Here is a 15,173-nt window from a genome sequence, read left to right as displayed (position 1 = left end):
GCATTTTGGGATGTCAAACCAATGTAGGACTTTCACAGTGAACATTGGAAGTGTTGTAGAACAGAGGGATCTAGGAGTGGACAGAGTGGTGAAGGCAGCTTTTTTCATGCTGGCTTTCATTTGTAAGGACACCGAGTATGGACGTTGGGATGGTATGTTATACAAGACGTTGGTGAACATGATATGCAGTTTTAGTCACCCTCCTGTAGGAAAGATGCCAGAAAAAGTGTAGAAACGATTTATGGCAATATTGTCAAGACTCGAGAGTGAGTTATAGGAAGAGGTTGGGAAGGTTAGGATCTTATTTCTTGGAACAAAGGAGACTGAGGAGTGATCGTATAGAGGTATACAAAGTTATGAGGGTATAGATAGGGTGAATGTACAGTTTTTTTTTCAGAGTTGGGGGAAATTAAGAATTAGAGGGCATAGGTTTAATCTGAGATGGGAAAGATTTAACAGAAACCTAAGGGGCAATTTTTTCACACAGAGGGTAATGAGTAAATGGAACAAGTTGCCAAAGGCAGTAGTTGAAGTGGGTACGACAACAACATTTAAAAGACATTTAGATAGGTAAATGGATAGAAAAGGTCTAGAGGGATCATGGATACGGGATAAAGGCAAACAAGACTAGCGCAGAAAGGCATCTTGAGCAGCATTGGCAAGTTGGACCGAAGGGCCCGTTTCCATGCTAAATGAATCTATGAAGTGATAACATGGAGGGTATTTGCCTCTCAGCTCTTGACCAAGCAAAATTTAGAAATTCATTTTGAGAACCAGTTTGGAAACTCAACCAAGGAGAGCCCTGCTGAAAAGGTTTTTTTCCACATTTAAAAAACTATATCTGTTTAATTTAAGCATTTTAAACTAGAATCTGGGAATTTATAACAGCAAATGTCATTAAGAAATGTGCCCATAGTATAGGAATAGATGGCTGCCAATTTGCTGAGAACCTTTTGATTATTTTTAGTAAGAAAAACAAGTTTAAAATAATTATTTGATATCAACATAAATTACAGTCCCATTGCATAAAAAGCTTGAAATATACTGGGTCAGTACTTCCTCTGACCTCTAAAAATATTTCTGGCTGTGTGCCACTGGTTCTATAGTACTTGTTCCAGTAAGGTCCCAGATGCAGACTTCCACTGGGAGCTCATTTATAACACATTGTGTGACTGAGTCCAGTATTGGGATTACCTTAAAGCAGACACCTTGACATTCACAAGCATTCATTGACATTTGTGTGTTCAAGCTGTGCTTTTAGTGGCTTTTGGATGCGGCCGCTGCTTAGAACAGAGCCTCTATGACCCGAGTTGAATTCTGGGATTATTTTTTTGGCATGATCTCAGAAGATCTGCGCCATTGTAATCAAGGAAGCAACCAGTATTTGCCAAGAAAAACAAACTTATTTTTTCCCACATATCAGCAAATCTAAATATTTGACAGCTGGCTGAACTTGAATCAATATTTTAAGCTATGGGTAGAAACAAGGAATTACAGATGCTGTTTACTACACAAAAGGACTCAAAGTGCTGGAGTAACTCAGCAGATCAGGCAGCAACTCTGGAGAACATGGATAGGTTACCAATCCATGTTCTCCAGAGATGCTACCTGACCTGCTGAGTTACTCCAGCACTTTGTGTCCTTCTGAGCTATGGGAACGGGATCGAGAATTGATGTGGTTTTGGAAAGACCACTTCACCAAATGGTTGCACTCTCTCCAACAGAGCCAGCTAGAGCTAGTGGTTGCCAGCCACCAATCCCCTTCTGACCTGTCTGTCTTAGGCCTCCTTCATTGCAAGACTGCAATGAAGTCTAGCAGTCAAGCACACGGCTACAAGCAAACTGGGAGAACAGCAGCTCATATTCCACTTGGGTAGCCTTCAGAACCACAAAATACTGAATGTTCTCACCACCCTCTCATCCATGTAGGTCCTCCCACGCACATCTTTCTTTCCATTCCCCAAGCCTTCCATCACCCAGTTCCTTTCCCTCCTCCATCTCCATTTTCTGTGCATCATCCACTTCCGACTCTCTCCATGTTCCCTATACCCTGCATACCTCTGTCTCATTCTACATTTCACTCCTCACATTCCTTTATCAGATTCCGCTATCTGCAGCTCATTATCTGTTCCACTTACCACATCAGCCTTTGTGACTACCTCCACCCTTCTCACCCCCACCTTGCTCACCTGCCAATCTTACCAGAATCGACACATCATATGCCAGCTCTTGCACTACCCCTATGCCTGCCCCTCGCCACTTTCTACTAGGTACCTCCCCTTTACTCCAGTCCTGAAAACAGGTCACAACTCAAAATGACATCTGTCCATTTCCCTCTATAGTTATTGCCCAACCTGCTAAGATTCCAGTATTGCAGTCTCTTGTGTCACCATCACCTGTTACTTGGTCAAATGCTTAAGAGCTGTAGAGTATTTGTGACCTCGGTCAAGTCTTCAAAATACCTCAAGAGTTTTGTGGCCTATTCCACTTCATAATTAAAGCTGTCGCTGAAATGTTTGTTAAAAAATCAAGAATCTGTTCACAATCTTTAAAATGCAGCATTACTTTCCACTTGTAAAAAGCCAATTTAAACTAATTTCAAGAATACAAATTATCAGATATTTGCTTTTCAGCATGATCAAAGCACAGCAGAGAACAACCTTCTCAAAGTCCAGCATGTAGCCTGTGAAATAGCCTTGGCAAATATTCTAAAGTCAATGCACACGTTTGTCTTTACTTCATAAATTTGTTCTATTAGACAACCTCCACAAATTCAAAATTTGGTTTCTGATCAGTGATTACACAGAATGTCATATTCCAATTTGCCTTCCTTTTTACACCTATAATCAAGTATCATGAATTTGCTGCATTACAAGAACATTCCATAAGCATAGGTAGCCTTGGCTGATTCAGCCAAAGTTTCTATACCTTGTGCGAGGATCTTTTATGGAATAGCTCCCTTTTAAGAGTTGATTCAGAATCCTAATTTTCCAATTGAAAAGTATAACATTTTCCCATAATTAATGTCACTTAGTTGTCCAAAACTCTTTATGCCACCAGAAAAGTAGGTCCATGTGACCAATGTACTGCAACTTCAGGATTTTAATTATAAACTTCAAACCATCACTTTTGTGCATTTGCTGATGTTAGGAAGAAACATGGCATTTCAATGTTATTGCAAAAGAAACAAAAAGGTTCTTCAAATGTTACTGGCCCATAAATAATTTTAACCGCCTCATCTTGATGCTACTCAAACAGCACATGAAGGAAACTGCAATTATGTACAATTATCACCAGAATGCTGACAACTTTGACAGCAAGAACACAATAATTCCTGCAGTGTAAGTAAGCAATTGTTGGGCATTCTCATCGCAAGATAGAATTCAGTACTAAAAGTTAATAATTGTGTGCTTTACTTTGAAGATAATATAAAATGATTTAAATACAATAAAAATGGGAAGGATATTCACTATACCTTGTACAAGCATGCGTCAACAATCTGGTTACAAACTTTCTCAAGGTCATCGCTAACTTCCAGCCTGGACTTAACAAATTCACAGATTTCTTCATTCCCCATGACGTCCCAAATGCCATCACATGCTAGGATAATAAACTGGTCATTGTCCCTTCTCTCAATTTCATAAACCTCAGGTTCTGGTGAAACAAGCTGTTCTGTTGGTCCCTTCCCATGCACACACTTGTAATCAAAGTCTCCAAGTGCTCTTGAAACAGCAAGGGAACCATTCACACGCTGAATCATCACAGAGCCACCAGCATTCTGGATGCGCTCTTTCTCCAGTGGGTTACTTGGTTTGTGGTCTTGTGTAAAGAAATGGACCTGTCCATTCCTACAGAGCAATCCTCGTGAGTCTCCACAGTTGATGAAGTAAATATGCTTGGGTGAAAGCATGACGCCCACTGCAGTTGACCCACTCCTGTCTGAACCATGCCTCTTCTCAGAGATTGTTCGCATGTGCTCATCTATCTGCAAAAAACCTGTACGAATTCCACTCTTCACTTTTTCCACAGTAAGGTCTGTCAGATCATCACTAACTTTGAAATCATGAGTGCTGGTGATGTGACCCAACAAATGTTCACAGCAATATCTGGCAACTTGGGAACCAGCATGCCCATCATAGACTGCAAAGAATGACCATGCCTCAAGTCCATGTGGCAAGCCAATGACTGCTGTGTGTGCATCTTCCATCTCAATTCGCCAGCCTTGCATACTGCTCAGTCCATAATGCAGATCGTTCCCCTCACCACGGGCATTGTGCTTTTCCATCTTTGGTTTATCCAGAAAAGCTCCCATTTTTCCACAATATGTTCAGTACTGAAGAAAAAGTAAAAAAACATATTTCAATTTTCTACACATTTGATTAATGCACTGAAAGAAAAAGATGTAATCTCCATTACAGTTGCACGTCATGTAAAATGAATACAAATGACTCTGATGCCATGTTAAATTAGTTAATAGGTAGGAAGGAACTGCAGACACTGGTTTACACACAAAATGCTGGAGTAACTCAGTGGGACAGGCAGCATCTCTGGGGAGAAGAAATGGGTGACGTTTCGGGTCGAGACCCTTCTTCAGACTGAGAGTCAGGGGAGAGGGAGACACAGAGATAGGGGATTACACTTCATGGATAGGAAAAGTTTAGATATAGACCAAATGCAGGCAAATGGGCCTAGCTTAGATGGGGCATCTTTGTCGGCATGGGTAAGTTGGGCCAAGCCTGTTTCCGTGCTGTATGATTTTACAATTATTACTCAGTAATAACTCAATAAATAATCCATTGATATCAAACTGATAAAAGTACACCACTTATGGTTAATGTAGTTATGTAATTAATTGCACAACCAGATATTCTGACCAAGAATGCTTTCACTGACTCAATTTTGGTGATGTTAGCTTTATTTTCATGGCAAATTTACTGGTGTCCAGAGAACCAATGAAGATGATTTCGATAAAAGACTAAAGCATATCAAGGAAGCGATGCCCAATTTAGTATTGGTAGCAATATTGCTAAAATTACTAAAATCACAAAAAGGTAGCAAATACAGCTGCAGACAGTTGGTCCAATATTGAGAATGCACCAGAATCTATTATTCAGAAATTGACAACAGGTCAACTAGAAAATAATAATAACAATACATTAAGCAGAGTTAAAATTAATTTAAGAAAGGGAAATCACCTTTCACAAATCTATCAGATCTTTTTCAGGTTCCCACTAGCATAATAGATTAGGGGGACCAAACCTTGAAAGGATATGAGCTTAGAAGAGTGACACAGCACTGAGGTATAGTGAAAATCAACCATTTTTTTTATTGCATGAAGTAAATTTGCCTCAGATATTATGCCTCACAAGAGATTATTAAAACAAATAGGAGCATATGAAACTGAAGGGAAAATACTTAATTGGATTGAGGATTAGTTTATGGACAGAAGATAGTAGGAATAAATGAATTATTTTCCAAATGCGAGGCTGTGATTTGTGGGATGCGACAGGAATCAGTACTGCGGTCCCAACTGTTCGCAACCTATATCAATGATTTTAATACGGTGATCAAGTGTAATATTTACAAAAAGCTAGAAGGTAAAATGGTTGCAGTGGGTGCATAGAAGTTTCAGGAAGAAATAAAAGGTTCAATGAATGGGATGAGAACGTAATGTGTCAAAAATGTGACTCACCTACTTCGATAGAAAAAATGGGAAAGCTGAGCACCTCATAAATGATGGGAGATTGAAAGGGTATTGGGTATTCAGATGGACTCAAGTGAACCTGTGCAATGACATTGAAAATTAACATAGAAATACATTAAGCAATCAGGAGAAAAACAAAATGGCATTTTGGGCTTTAAAGATAGAAACATAGAAATAGGTGCAGGAGGAGGCCATTCGGCCCTTCGAGCCAGCACCGCCATTCATTGTGATCATGGCTGATCATCCACAATCAATAACCCATGCCTGCCTTCTCCCCATATCCCTTGATTCCACTAGCCCCTCGGGCTCTATCTAACCCTCTCTTAAATCCATCCAGTGATTTGGCCTCCACTGCCCTCTGTGGCAGAGAATTCCACAATTTCACAACTGTCTGGGTGAAAAAGTGCCTTCTCACCTCAGTTTTAAATGGCTTCCCCTTTATTCCAAGACTGTGTGTGGCCCCTAGTTCTGGACTCACCCAACATTGGGAACATTTTTCCTGTATCTAGTTTTTCCAGTCCTTTTATAATTTTATATGTCTCTTTAATATCCCCTCTCATCCTTCTAAACTCCAGTGAATACAAGCCTAGTCTTTTCAATCTTTCCTCATATGACAGTCCCGCCTTCCCAGGGATCAATCTCGTGAAGCTACGCTGCACTGCCTCAATTACAAGGATGTCCTTCCTCAAATTAGGAGACCAAAACTGTACACTGTACCTAATTCAAGAGGATTCGGATTCAAAGTAATGGTGCCTTATTGAATTATAACGGTCTGCAAGATTGCAAATGGGTCTGATCACCCCATGTGTGGAGCAATAAATTTGTGACATAGATTCACTAGATTGTTGCAATGGGAGAGGTATTGTTTTAAGAAGATAAGTTAACAAGTCTGGATCCAGATTTTCTTCAGTTTAGAAGTTTCACAACGATTCCAACTTGCGCAAACTCTGTCTTAGGCAAGGGTTTACGGTGATAGTGATAGTCATTCCACTAACTTCCACTCCTTGACTTTCCGGCACTTTGCTGGTGCCTTTTACTGTGAAAACTGATGCAAAAAAAGTATTCAATTCTTCTGCCTTTTCTTTATTCCCCTTTATCACTCCTCCAGCATCATTTTCCAGCGGTCCAATGTTCACTCTTGCCTCTTTCTTACTCTTTGACGGAAATTTGATTGTTTTCCGGATCCAAATGTGATTGTTTTCCGCTCTGCGGCCCAACAACATGGAGCCGAAGGCCTTGCTCGGGACTGACTTTGAGCCTCACCGTGGAGCATGGACTTACCATCGGTGGCGATTCCTTGCCTGGGATCGACGCTCCAACTGCGGCCTGCAGACTTTAACATCGAGGAGCTCGCAGTCTCGGGTTGAGACCGAGGTCGGGAAGCCCCATTTGTATGACTGTATGGCAAATGAAATTCCTCATATGTTGCAAAACATACTTGGCTAATAAAGTATGGTTATTATTTATATATCTGAAGAAACTTTTGTTATCCTCTTTTGTATTATTATTGGCTAGCTTACTTTCGTATTTCGTCTTTTCTCCCTGTACTGCCCTTTTAGCTACAATCTGTTTTTTTAAAAAGCTTCCCAATCTTTGCAATGGGTTACAATTTGTGATTTCTGTAAGGGTAAATTTCCGTTACCTGAACAACTGTAACCGGGGGGGGGGGGGGGGGGGCATGAGTCACATTTAGTGTAAAGGAATGAATCAAATCTATGAAGGTCTCCAAGAAGATTATGTGTGTGATGAGGTAGGAAACTGTGCAAGATGTTTTAATAACTTCTTATCACCATATGTACACATCTTTTCACAATCACAGGACTTCCAAAGAACTTTACAACCACTTTTGATGTAGTCCCTTTTATAATGCAAGGAAATACAACAGCCAATTTGTTAACTTCTAGCTTCTACAAGCAGCAAATGTTTTCCTCATGTATTTGTTGGATAAATATTAATCAAGTTCCAGGTGCTTGCTCTTGGTAAGGTGCCATGGTATTCTTCACAGATATGAATCATCCCTTTACACCATAAGGAAAGCATTTTATTTATTTACTTTATGCTATTGTCATAAAATTATCAAGGAGTAAATAGGATTGCAGACCTAATGATATATTTATAAAACATTATTAACACAAAGAATTCCAAGACACTTTATCAGTGCGTATTCAAATGTAAATAACAATAATCCATATAAGAAAATTAAAAAAAACACTAGGGTATAACTAATACCTTTTAAGCAAAATCTTAAAGGATGAAAAATGGGGAGGAACAGAGTTTAGTGACAGCTGATGCCATGATTACCGATGGGGAAGAAACTACACAGGAAAAAATGCAGATACTCTAGACATTTGTTCAGTTGATAGAAAGTATAGAAAAGTATTGGTTAGGAAGCGTTGGGGGGCAAAAGAGGTCTAAGAAAGGCTTAGGAAACATTGATGATGTGTACGAGTCACGACACAGGCAACATAGTTTTGGGTGACGTCAAATTATGGAGAGCATAAAGAAGGAAGATGGCAAAAGACTGAACAAGTAATTAATTCTCAAGGTAGCAAACTTGAAGAAAAGGTTATCTACAGCCTATATTCTGAAGAAGTGGCAAAAATCAGACGAGAACTATGGAAGTGGAAAGAGTCTTCATAACAATTTGCGGATGGATAGACTAAAGTTCACCTCAAAGTCAAAAACAATGCTGAGGATATGGACAGTTTGGAGAATCAAAAATAGATATATTTAGATTTCTTATAAATCCATCGGGTGGTGCCAGCAATGGCTGCCTCGCCAACAGTCTGTCTCTCCTTTCCTTCTTTTGTTGTTTATTTGTATGTGTTAAATGTATGTTTTTATTGTTCTTTAGCTTGTTTTTTGTAGGGGGTGGGGGCGGGGAGTTGGGGGAAACTTTTTCTAATCTCTTACCTCGACGGAGATGCAATTTTTTTTTGTATTGTATCTCCATCTGCACTGCGGCCTAACACCGAGGGGTTGGCGGCCTTTGCTGGAGAGAGCTCCACCGTGGGTGCCTGTAGAATTTAACATCACGGAGCTAGGGATCCATCTCTGAGCTCTACCTGGGGAGTCTGCGGGACTTTAACATCACGGAGCCCGCGTTCTCTGGTCAGAGACCGACTTCGGGGACTCCAAGCTGCAGGAGTTTTGATCGCCCTGACACAAAGGCTTCAAGCGCCGGCTGCGGGAGCTTCGATCACTCCGACTGCGGATGGTACGACTGCCCCGACCGCGGGAGAATAAAAAGAGGAAGTAGATTGGACTTTATTGCCTTCCATCACAGTAAGGAATGTGGGGAATCCGCTGTGGTGGATGTTCATGTTAACTTTTATGTAGTTGTGTGTCTTGTTGCTTTTTTATTAGTATGGCTGTATGGTAATTTGAATTTCACTGTACCTTAATTGATACATGTGACAATAAACTGACCTTGACCTTGAAACCTAATACTTGGTGCCTGGTTTAGGTTTAAATTCTATACTTCATTTCATAAACCAAAAATCACATTGAAAGACTAAAGATGGTAGCAACCGCATTAAAAAAATCTTATTCTTTCCGTACCTGGAAAATTCTTCCACAATTCCAATGACCCAAAACATTAGTTTAATGAATAAGACCGATCTTGAATTAGAGTTTTGAACAGTGATGGAGTCTCAAATACAACAAAGCTGAAGCAGGCCTTGTGATGCACTGTAAAGGTTTATTAAGTTACCGCATTCAGGGTCTTAATTATTTTATTTTGTTGGTGAGATTTTCAAATATATTACAACTTTCAGCAGCTCACTTAAGTCAAGGTAAGATACGTTTATCTGTCAGTACACCAAATGGTTAAGAGATAAGTGCAACAAATATAGTACTCTAAGTTTTGTGTATTCTGATAAAATTACAGAATAAAATAATATGTACTGTGCTTGCATTTGAGCACTGGGTAAAAGGGCAAGCAAATTTTGAGAAGCTGAAGTGTCAATCATGCGGTTAAAAAATTAAACAAAATATAAAATCTAGGACAAAGTCTGATGAAGCTCTTCTAATTTTCAATACGAATCAAAATTTTCTTGATAAACTAGAGTAAAAATGGAAATAATGAATCTAAATACTACCCCTGGTTTTCTCATATTAACAGTACACACCATTCCAAATATAACTAAAAACAAACTCCATCTTCCAATTCACAATATGCAAAAAAATGATGCTGCCAAATTGAAAAATAAACTGCTATAATTAAACTTATTCCCTTTATTAAATTACATTCAATGTTTTATTGTAATATTTAATTAGGTCAGGCAGCATCTTCAGAAAGAGAAACAGAGTTAACATTCCAAATTCTAGACCCTTAATCAGAAGCGTTGATCTGAAAACATGAATTAGTTATTTTTCCACAGATGCTGCTTGACCTGTTTAGTGCTGCCAGCAATGTTTATGTTTTATTTAAGATTTCCAACATTTGCAGTTTCTCAATATGGCCATTTCTCAACAATTTTGAGCAAGAAATTGTCAATTATAATGCAAGGGACTTACAGTACTCTTCCTAAAAGTACTCCATCCCATTTTTCCAGATTCTGTCTTTCTTGTATTTTTCCTGATAATGCTAGCTGTTGCTGCAATGCTATTGAAACGGCTCCCCTTTTCCTCAGCCATGAATGAATTCAGCTCTGCTGTAGTTAAGAGCTGTCCACTCAGTGTATCCCATTTACCACATTTTGTCTCACCCATTACATTTCACCCAGAATTACAACTGAATTCCCTTTACCCTCATCACTCATGTCATCAATATTCCAATAAACTTTTCCATTCATGGAACCTGAATCCAGTCCTCAGATAACTCAAACGATCTTCTCACGATCCAGTGCCTAGTATTCCAATTCAACAGCAATTCACTTCTACTTCTTGCTGTTTACACAAGGTATGCCTTTGTCACAAAATGATTTGCTTTACATTAGGGAGATCAAAATGTGGATTACATACCTGATTTCTGGAATGCCTCTGCCAAGGCCTCAAACATGAACACAGGTTTCAGATCAACATTTTCATTTGCTACCCCAGAACCACTCAATATTTTTGTTCCCAACCTCATTTGTCAATCCAAAGACGCAGAGAATGCGTGAGACACAGCACCCCTGATCATGCATCTTGCAGCCTTCCAGAATTAGCATTGAAGCAGAAAGTGGTAGTGGAAGGTTATATTTCAGACTGGAGGCCTGTGACTAGAGGTGTACCTCGGGAATCAGTGCTTGGCCCATTGCCATTTGTGATTTAGTCATAGATTCATATAACATGAAAATAGGTCCTTCGGCCCAACTTGCCCATGCTGACCAAGATACCCCATCTACACTGGTCCCACTGCCCTCGTTTGGCCAATACCCCTCTAAACATTTCCCATTCATGTACCTATCCAAAAGTCTTTTCAGTGATTTTCAACGGTGTCTTTTGAACGATTTAGATGAAAACGTGAAAGGCACAATTACAAAGTTTGCAGATGGCATTAAGGAGGTTTTATCACAGACAGTGAAGAAAGTTATTAAAAATCACAACAGGACCTTGATCAGCCAGCAGGTGGGCCAAAGAATGGTTAATGAAGTTTAATGAAGATAATGTGAGTTGTTGCCTTTTGAGAAATCAAAAACCAGGGCAGGACCTTCACAGTGAATGGTAGGGACATGGACAGTGTTATCAGGCAGATTAATCCAGGAGTGCAGTGCACAGGGACCTGAAAGTGGCATCACAGGTAGATACGGTAATGAAGGCGGCTTTTAGTACACTGGCCCTCATCAGTCAGGGTACAGAGTATAGAAGCTGGGATTGGTGAGGCTGCATTTGGAGTATTGTGTTCAGTTTTGGTCATCCTGCTACAGGAAAGATATAATTAAGCTTACACGAGTACAGAGAAGATTTACAAGAATGTTGCCAGGACTTGAGGGCCTGAGCTAGAGGGGGAGACATTGGGCCAGATAGGACTATTTCTTGGAGAGCAGGAGGCTGAAGGATGATCTTGCAGAGGTGTACACAATCTTGTGGAGAAATGAATGCACAGATTCCTTTACACAGAATAGGGGAATCAAGAACCAGAGGACATAGGTTTAAGATGAGAGGGGAAAGAATTAATAGGTTACTCAGAGGGTGGTGGGTAGATGGAATGAGCCGCCAGAGAAGGTAGTTACTTTGATAGAAAAAGTTTAGATGGATATGGCCAAACGCGGGCACATAGCAGAAGCTTAAATAGGGCAACTACAACTAGAGAGCAGTCCTGAACTACAATCTATCTCGTTGGTGACCCTCACACTATCCTTGATTGGATTTTGCTGGCTTTATCTTACACGAAACGCTATTCCTTTATCATGTATCTATATACGGTAAATGGTTTGATTGTAATCATGTATTGTCTTTCCGCTGACTGGATAGTACACAACAAAAACTTTTCACTGTACCTCAGTACACGTGACAATAAACTAAACTGAACTCCCCTGGAATTACATCAAAAGAACACATCGGCTCATTCACCTCCACATCTGAATTTACTTTACAACAATAACTAATATTACTGTTAATTTCCAAAGTCCCTGCTAAGTAGTTTTAACAACCTGAATAACATTTTAAATAAGTTCAGAAAATAACAGCTTCTTCTTGGCAATTCCTCCAGGTCAAATATGACTTGCTTACACTCCAGTTCAAGAGGTGGTTGATTGAGGCCAACGTGCATACAGTGTGTTAGATAACCTGAATTTGGATATCTGATTTTTTTTTGTGAAACAAGTATACGAAACTAATAAAACATTAAGAAAATCTGAAATAGAATCAGCAAATGTTAGAAACATTCAGTAGAACTAGCAGCAACTGTGTTTTTTTTTAAAGTTAATATTTCAGTTTGATTCTCATTCCACAATGCTGCTTGACCTGCTGAGTTTTTCCAGCATTTTCGGATATGTTCCTTATATACTCTCGGTTGCAGTTCAAGGGTAATCGTTTTCACTTGGGTAATTCCATTAAAGGTGCAGTTAAATTACATAAATCTAGCCAAGTACACACCCATGAAACGCCCTTCTGATCTGATTTTAACGTTCAAGGCTAATGGGAAGGAAGGGCAATGTCAAAAGAATAAAACTGACTCAGCGCGGATGCAAAGATCCAGAGTACTTCGGATCAGAATGCGGAAAGAGAAACCTGGGGCGGGGAAGGGAAGGGAAGGGGGGGGAGAGTGATTATCTCTGCCTAGAATTTCAACGTTGAGGCCTATACTTTGACATGGCGCCCTCTGCCTCGCCGCGGCTCCGAGGTGACTGGTGGCCTCGACTTATGGCGCACACACAGAGTCGGAGACCAACACCCACCTCCACTCCCCCAGGCAGACGGCGAAACGTCCTTCAGAACGAGAGCATTCACCGGGCGGCGATTACTACGATCCGTGAGAGCGAGAAGGGCCCAAGACATGCCGGAGAAGCGGCTGAGTTTCGGCGGCGGCGGCGGTTCCCCCTCGTCTGGCGACAACGGCGGCTGCGCCGAGCGACCAGCCACCGGCCCGGGCCGCAGCACCCGGATGTGAGCGGCACAGCAGGTTGTGCGACCGAGTGCAAGGCAGCCTGTCACAACACGCTTCCTCTCCTCCCAGCAGAAAGGCTGCACAGTGCAATTCTCTGAACATTAATTTGCCAAAAAAACCCAGTAAAAAAGGAACTGTAGATGCTGGTTTACACCAAAGATAGGTACAAAAATGCTGGAGTAACTCAGCAGGACAGGCAGCATCTCTGGAGAGAAGGAATGGGCGACGTTTCGGGTCGAGACCCTTCTTCAGACTGTGAATATAAACCATGTTCGTCACCAAACTATAAGTATTTAAAAATTCAGAAAGGAAATTTGGACACGGTAGATTGCTCGGTGGACTTTTTCCACAAGATGAAGTGTGCAGAACGAACAATCGTTATCTCAAGGCTGAGATTAAACATTTCAACTGCAATGATAAATTTATTTAGGCAGAGGTTGTAAGTCTTTGCAATTCTCTTCCTCGGAGACATAAGAAACTGCAGATCCTGGAATCTTGATTAAAATTAAAATGCCGGGGGACAGCGGGTCAGGACCCTTCAGATTTCCATCTTGGAGGGCTGAGGGATCAGTTGTTTAATATTTTCAAGATTGAGATCGATAGATTTGGGGCACTGAGTGACAGATGGGAAAATAGTCGAGCCTACATAATCACCAGATCTCTTTCAAAGATAGAACAGACATGACGTCCTATTCATTTAACCCTTAGGACTGTGGTTACTTTAGATGATCATATACCTTGTGGACCATAAATAAACCTGTTTCTCCAATGAGAGATTGTGGAGAACAAAAAAAGGATAGTGAGAGTTGGGAGATTAGCCTGAGAGTATGCACTTCAGAGTGGAAGTTTATACATCGACGAGAATAACGCAAATTATGTTTACATTGATTCTCAGAAGGGTCTGAAGACGGGTCTTGATCAGAAAGGTCACCCATTCCTTATCTCCAGAGATGCTGCCTGTCCACCTGAGTTACTTCAGCTTTTTGTGTCTATGTTCGATTCTCAGAAGACTTGATGAGATTCACCTGACAAAATGATTATAAAAGTAAAAGCCCATGAGATTTAAGAGGAATAGAGTAGATCCCAAATTAAGGAAGTGGAAGGGTGCAGGGGACATTTTAAAAGGCATTTAATGGGTAAAATTAGTATTTTAGCGACGGGAAGGTTGTCTGTATTGCAGTTCCTTGGAACTCGGTGTACAATCTCCTGCATTTACTATAAATTGAATGGAATTTAAATACAAGGACCGTTATTTACAAGTTTGTATGGTCGCAACTGTTCTGGTCGTATATCGACATCAACTTGCAGGAGTTTGAGGAAAACATCTGGAGCAAACATTAATTTTAGACCCAACAATAAAGTGTCTACTTACTGACCTTTCAAGAAATACTGGAACATTCCAAACTGGATTCAAACCGGGCACAGTGCTGCAAGTACTTATCATGGTAAGTCATGTTGTTTTGAAATGTATCGCATATTACACTAAGCCAGAAAGGTCAGGTGGCACATTTTGGCGGGAAAATAGGTGACATTTTGGGCCAAGACCTTTCTGACAGTCAGGTGAAAGCTGAAATGAGAAAATGCAGACGATGTAGGGAGGTGTAGAACATCTGTAGAATGAAAGATATGCAAAAAAAGTAACAATGATAAAGGAAACAGTCAATTGTTTAGCTGCGTGCAAGGTGAAAACGAGTACAGCCAACGAGACTCAACAAGACAACTTTGAAGCTGGTACGACTTGGAGGGATGGAGAGAGGGGATGAAAGGGTTACTTGAAATTAAAGAAATCAATATTCATACTCAATCAATATTGATTTTTCTAACCAAGTTTAAACCAGCATCTGCTATTCCTTCCCAAGCATATATACAGTTAGCGCTTCACTGATATTTAACAACAGAAAATTTAACTCCAAATCGCTTCCCACAAACACTAAT

The 15,173-nt window shown here is 40.3% G+C and overlaps 1 protein-coding gene across 4 annotated transcripts in view; it reads right to left on the bottom strand.

Moving 5' to 3' along the window:
* The window catches only part of ppm1aa (protein phosphatase, Mg2+/Mn2+ dependent, 1Aa), a 36,930-nt gene extending 23,647 nt beyond the window's left edge, over nt 1-13,283 (bottom strand). Inside the window, exons 1-3 of one of the 4 annotated variants that reach the window (XM_078406754.1) lie at nt 13,030-13,283; nt 5,693-5,783; nt 3,476-4,333 (exon numbers count right to left, since the gene is read on the bottom strand). In XM_078406754.1, the coding sequence (XP_078262880.1) occupies nt 3,476-4,312 (837 nt within the window). In that variant the 5' untranslated portion in view covers nt 4,313-4,333; nt 5,693-5,783; nt 13,030-13,283. Of the gene's footprint in view, nt 1-3,475; nt 4,334-5,692; nt 5,784-6,985; nt 7,018-13,029 lie in introns of those variants that run through there. The other 3 variants (XM_078406755.1, XR_013547747.1, XM_078406753.1) reach the window with 3 other exon arrangements.
* Between the last annotated feature and the right edge of the window lie 1,890 nt (nt 13,284-15,173).

This window comes from Rhinoraja longicauda, chromosome 10 (assembly GCF_053455715.1).
Source record: "Rhinoraja longicauda isolate Sanriku21f chromosome 10, sRhiLon1.1, whole genome shotgun sequence".
In the NCBI taxonomy this organism is placed as follows: Eukaryota; Metazoa; Chordata; class Chondrichthyes; order Rajiformes; family Arhynchobatidae; genus Rhinoraja; species Rhinoraja longicauda.
The sequence above is the reverse complement of the archived record's forward strand: the minus strand, read 5'-3'. Positions and strand labels throughout refer to the sequence as shown.